Raw genomic sequence first — 6,362 nt, 5'->3', positions numbered from 1 at the left:
ATCAATCTATGTAAATATTCTCAGTTCTTTCGTTAACTGACGACCATCATCCCTTCCACTGTTCTTGGCTCCCTGGTCAGTAAGCCTCGTTTCTCTAACTGACCGCGAATTCTCAGGAATATGACGCGTAGCGTCCAACTAATAATATAATACGTAAAAATAAGGAAATACAAATATTTCTTTATTTTAAATTATTAATCAAATAAAATAATTTTATCCGCGTTTCAATGTATCTGTACAAATTTTCTCGAGTTGTTCCCTCGACTGACGACCATTATCGTCCCTTGCACCTCTCCAATTTCGCTGGTCACTAAGCCTTCTAAGCCCTGTTTTGCAAACTGGTCATAAATTCTTAGAAGTATGACGCTCAGCTTTTAACTTACAATATAATACGAAGGTATGGAAACAAAAAAGTTTCCCTATTTTAAACTATGAATGAAATAAATTAATTTTGTCCGCCTTTCAATGAATTTGTATAAACTTTCTCGACTTGTATCCTCAAGTAAGGACCGTTATTATCCTTTCTACTTCTCTTAGTTCCCTCACCACTAAGCCTTGATCTCGTTCTGCTTGTAGCCGACATTAAAAGGGATAAAGACTTGAAAGAAAAATGTTCGATCTAAAATTAGTATTTCCTCGGATCTCTTTCCGTAAAGAATTCACGTAAAAAGATAATATCCATAATTGTTCCATTTGTCGTTACGCAATAAAATATGTAACACTCCTTATAACTTTTTTTAACGTTTAACATATAATTATTAACACAATTATATACGTACATAAAATGTAATTATAGCAATTATGTAACTTTGTATTACTTTAAATAAACACCTGTATTTCTATGGAATAAATGCGTTCATTATTTCAGACAGCTTTCGTGCGTATCCTCAATCCGTGTTGGATGTAAATTAATTTTGCAAAAATCGAATATCCATAATATATTGCAATTTACGTACAGTATAAAACGGGTAAATAATTAACAGGTAAACGTAAACAGGTCAGTAATTAACAAATAACTACAAAACGAAATATACCGCATGCTAACGCCTAGAGTCGAAAGATTCAATAACAAACCACCTCCTTACATATCATATTCCCCTGATACAAATACTCAATTTTGGGATAAATGTCTTTGCCCATGTCCGAGAAATTTGTCGAAAATGTGCTCTGTATCGGGAGAATCGTTTTATGAAAAGATTTCGCTTCCTCGAAACAAATCCTTAATTTTGAGACAAAAAAAACGATTTCGAAAATTTCCATTCGAAATATTTTTCCGACAATTATCCTACTGAGACATTTGTCGAATGGCTTTTACGCGTCGACGCTTTATACATCACATTCTCCCGATACATAAGTGCTACGCGTTACTTACCTGTCATACCTGCCTCGATTATACTTACCTCTTCTCGCGAATCAGCATATTTTATAATACGTGGGTATAGGCCATGTTTAACAGTTCTCTTAAATGTAAAGCTCTTAGGCCGCGAACGAATGGATTTTTAAGTATATCGTTTAGTGGGTTGGATCGCGATTACTATTGTTTTTCTTTTCTCTGAGGTAGAGCGATAGGAGAGGATTGTAGAAAGGGGTTGCAAATAAAAACACGTTGTATCATTTATCTATAGTTTAATTCGTCGAGTCACTTTTACATCGCAAGAATTTAGTAGAAAAAGAAGCACAAAAGTAAGTGGAAAAATTGATTTTCAAAATGCCTAGCTGTCTGTGTAGGTAGGAACTGGATTTATCTGTCGGAATCTGTGACAGAAAGAAACAGATTTGATTACCTTTCAAAGTTACTAATTTATTTCTTCATATTAATTATTCGCCATATAGAAGAAATGAAATGAAGCGTTGAAAATGAAATGTATCTCTATCGTCTAAAATCCCAAAATATCTAAAATTTCACGATCCCAGTATAAATATGTAAATCTGTTCGCTTACCTTTCGATTTCTGCTTCGATTTAGAATTCCCCTTCTCCGTAGCTGAAAATCGTCATGGCGTGGATTTCTGTACATCTGGTTTGGTAGTCTTAATGGCGCAACATTAGGGATAATCTGTGTGGTTGGAGGCGAAGGAAACGAGCGAATGCGTGCATACGTAGGAGGATGGCAAACATACCGGCGATCGTATCCGAACGGAGGAGAAATGGTCGTCGAGTTGGAAGAGCGAAGGTCGTAAAGGCGCGATGATCTGTGGGTAGAAAAGGAGAGCAGTGGCTGGTACCGAGGGGGTCGCAAATTGAATAACAAACGTTCGACCCTCGTTGGTTAAATTACCGAAAAAGCCATCCCCTGGGCTTGTATAAGGCTCGAACATTAACCGCACCCCCCGCGAATCGCCGCGTCTCTATGCTTCCAACCCTCTACTACTGCTTTGCATAACGATCTTATTTCGTAATCTCTGCCATATTGATCCGATTTAAGGAACGTACCGTAAAACGGCTGTTCGTTACCGGACTCTGTTACGCCTCGCTCAAAGTTAAACAACGGTTGTTTAAGTATTTCCACGTTTATAGGAATATTTTTTGGATATATCGTACGAGAAATTCGTACGCGACGTGTACGATCACGGTGCAATTGTCGTCGGTAAAATTTGGAACGAATACGAAGATGGACGTAGAAAGTATACATTTCGTACGACTGCGGAAAGTACTTGCACGCGATCGTACTTATTGGTATGATTTACGTACCGATCAATGGAGTTTGAAGTACGTTAAACTTGGCATCAGCTAGCGATGCTTAATCGATGAAGGAAACGCTACTGAAAATAACAATTTATCAAGCTCCGTCCCCTTCGAGGTGGTTGATATCGCTTCAATTTTACTTGAATCTCGCAACCACGTTGCAATTCGAGTAAAACAAGAAATTCACATTAGCGAAGTCTTTCAAATTACGTAGTGGAAGACAAGTGACTTGATTAACGAGGACGGGAGAAAGAATTTGGAATGTTTCGAGTCGAATAAATAGTATTCAAATAAATCATGTTTCAAAGTTACTTGAATTAACGTAAACGAGGCTTTACCGTCTGTCACTGTCAGATTGTTCAATTTCCTCCGCACGGATCATTCTCTATCATCTAATTACCTTGTCCCTTTCAAACGAACCACGAAGAATCGCGCGATCCGTTTTTACCACGCTCCGCTATAGAAAATGTAGTTCGATTCGGTGGATTTTCTTCGAGCACGCGATTAAAAGTAAATTACGCGTGGACGTAGCGCTCGGGAACCGAGGGTAATTAAATTTATCGAAGCTTATAAGGCTGCATGTCGCGTATATACGTCATTATTTAGGCATTAGCGAAGGAAGGGCTCGGGCCAGGGTTCGAACAAGCCGAGTCATCCTCGGTAATAACGGCGAGTGCTCGGATACGTAGCGAGCGGTCTTTGGACCGGCAGAAATAGGCCAACAGGAATATATCGGGGAGTGGATAAAAACCCTTTTCGGGTTAATCACGGTAAGGAGATCGTCGGGAGAAAAAGAGAACCGCCGCGGCCGATTTCGTTCGCGAACCGACAAAGGGAGAAACCGCTGGCTAATAATTTTAATGCAAATTGCGCGTGCAACTAAGTTATTAATCTTTTGTTTCGTCGAACGCGTGTAGAGCGTTAACGAGGAGAGTGCGAGACCTTCGGATCAACGATTTAGTCGAAACTATGTACAGCGGTAGATTTTTTCGCTTTGAGAAACATCGTATGTATAGGAATAAACTGAGCTTTAAGTTTTCAAATTACGGATAATATATTCTTTGATATATTTTCTTCGTGTCACTCTGTTGCTTATTGAACGTATTAACTCAACTTTATTATGTATATTAGTCTGTTGATTGGCATAGTTGATCAGAGATAAAGTCTCGACCACAGGTCATGTTCTGGTTCTTGTAATTTTAGAAAATACATTCGAAAGTATAATATACTTTTATTATAAACGATAAACGTAAACGTAATCACGAATATTTGCAAAAATATTGTTTATCTATCTGGACAATTTAGACATTAGAGATTTTAAGAGTTGGGGTTCGAAGTAAGATGGAAAATCAGAACAGATAAAGTGACGTTGGGAATTTTACTTTTGAGAAAATCGGCTCGAAAGATCGAAAATGAAATATTACTTGTCAGTATCACGACTAATCAAACGGCGATATTTCCCTTAATTTTTTTAGATATTACAATTCAATTCCCAATTCTACGATAGATTTCTATCCTTTCGATAAGTTTTGCGTTCCAAAATTGTATTGCTACAAAATTCAACTTGGAGAAATTGGACTTTCGAAAATTTGTCGAGTTCCTGATCAACTCTCAGCTAAATACCCCGATTCTACTTTTCTGTCAACGCGGAAAAATTCGACGTAATCGGTGACCCGAAAATCTTCCACTTTCCTCGGAAATCGCGATCAGCGAATCGAATATGTATTTCGACGGATCGAAAACGAGCGAAGTCAGATGTTACTCGTTAGCAGGGCTGACAATGAGAACGACTGGAATTGATGGACTTACTCTGTCGCCGATTACGATAGAACCGTATCGATTGAAGGTGCATCCTTCGTCGATGGGAAGCGAGGGGGATGCGATACGCAACCAGGACGTCTTCCGCGGACGGCGTTACGGGTTCACCAAAGCGTCGCAGCAGCAGGAGCTGGGGCAGAGCTAAGGGACGATAGACGTTTAGTGGAGAAACACGATCACGAAGAGAGAATCATCCAGGCACATCGTTACTCACAAAAGCATCGTTTATTTTCTCTTTATCTCTCTTAAAATGAATTTATAATTTTTATAATAATACATCAATAATAATTATTAATAATAATTAATGATAATAATTAATAATTAATTAATTAATCAATTAATTAATTCATAATAATTAATCCATAATATAGTGATATCAAGATCGAAGGGATTTCGTCGGTCGACGCGTGAATCACGTCCGAGATTCAAGTTCCAAACGCGATCTAAGGGGGACAGGACCGTAATATAAAGTAACTTTACGGTCTCCTCTTTGATACGATGAAACCTGATTTTTCAGGATTCGCGACGTTTGGAACCTGCTCGGAGCAGAACCTGTGAATGCTGTACGATTCGAGGATCGTACGCGCGACGTTCGTTGAGTCGGTTTTTTGATCGCACGCCCCCCAAAATTCTCGGGGGGAGGGGCGGGTTGAAGACAAACACGAGAACGATACGACACGCGCGCAACACGTCTTTCATGCATTTTCTTTAATTGTTTTGCGCGTGTGTATGTGTGTGTGTGTGTGTGTGTGTGTGTGTGCGTGTGTGTGTGCGCGTGTATGTGTGTGTGTGTGTGCGTGCGCGTGTGTATGGGTGTGTGTGTCTACGAACGTATCAGTGTATGATACAGGACGACAGTGCGTTATATAGAATTTTTTTTACACCGCTTAACATTACACCGCATAATTAATATAATATCTTTCTCACGCGCTATGTATAAGTATTTACAAGTAACGGAGAGTCGGTAAGTATCTCGGGTGCGTGGGTGAAGGCTGGAACTGTGGACAAAAGGGGACGAGGATAAAAGGACGAGGGAGAAAGAAGAAGAGAATCGGTGGACGAGGCAGCGATCGCGACTGTACAGAGAGACCCGTTCGAGCGGAAAGACGAAGAATCGAATGAAATCGGATTCGACGAACGGCGTGAAAAGTCGAAAGGTCGGGGGGAACGAGCGTCGTTTAGTCGAAGCACCGTTCGAGAGGATCGCTGCCCGATCCACCGAAGGGGAAAATACAGGTAGCAGGGGCGGTAGAGAACGGGCGGCCGATGGAACGTAGGGCTTAGTAGAGTGGCGACGCGTCAACCTAGAGACTATGTACAGGCGCGGGGGACGAGGGTGAGGGAGTCTGCGCGGTCCCCGGCGTGCCAGGATTCTGTTGCACGGAATAGGAATTACTTTGACGCGAGTGCTGTTGCTGTTGGTGTTGGTGTTGATGGTGATGGTGGTGATGGTGGTGATGGTGATGATGGTTCTGGTGTTGGTGATGGGTAGGAGCGGTGTTTGCGGAGGCAGAGGTGGAGGTGGCGTGATGGTGAGCGATGGTCTGGTGAGCAGCGGCGTGATTCTGGACGAGGTTCAGGTTGAGGGGGTAGGATAGGGGGGAGCCCAGGGCCGTTGCGGCAGCGGAACTGCAGGCACCGGCTCCGGGCCCCACCGGGCTCAGTGCATGCTCATCCCCGCGTGCGGGTGGTGGGCCGCCGCCGGGACGGAGGTTGCGTGATGATGCGGATGGTGCATTAGAGGAGGGAGATGCGGGTGGTGGGGATGGTGTGGGGTCAGAGGTGGAGGGGTCATCTGTATTGGGGTCATGGGCGTTGTCGGCTGATGGCCGAGACTGGTGGTGGTGGTGGTCTGGGATG

General features: G+C 42.0%; 1 protein-coding gene across 1 annotated transcript in view; it reads right to left on the bottom strand.

Annotated features, from left to right (window-relative positions):
- Nucleotides 1–6,162: 6,162 nt before the first annotated feature.
- LOC122574131 (transcription factor Sp9-like) overlaps nucleotides 6,163–6,362 on the bottom strand; it is a 31,503-nt gene continuing 31,303 nt past the window's right edge. The window contains exon 5 of the mRNA XM_043741336.1: nucleotides 6,163–6,362. This exon is cut by the window's right edge and continues 2 nt beyond it. Within this exon, the coding sequence (XP_043597271.1) occupies nucleotides 6,163–6,362 (200 nt within the window).

The sequence above is a fragment of the Bombus pyrosoma genome, linkage group LG13 (assembly GCF_014825855.1).
Source record: "Bombus pyrosoma isolate SC7728 linkage group LG13, ASM1482585v1, whole genome shotgun sequence".
Classification (NCBI taxonomy): domain Eukaryota; kingdom Metazoa; phylum Arthropoda; class Insecta; order Hymenoptera; family Apidae; genus Bombus; species Bombus pyrosoma.
Note: the sequence above shows the minus strand (reverse complement) of the source record. Positions and strands in the feature narration are given on the sequence as shown.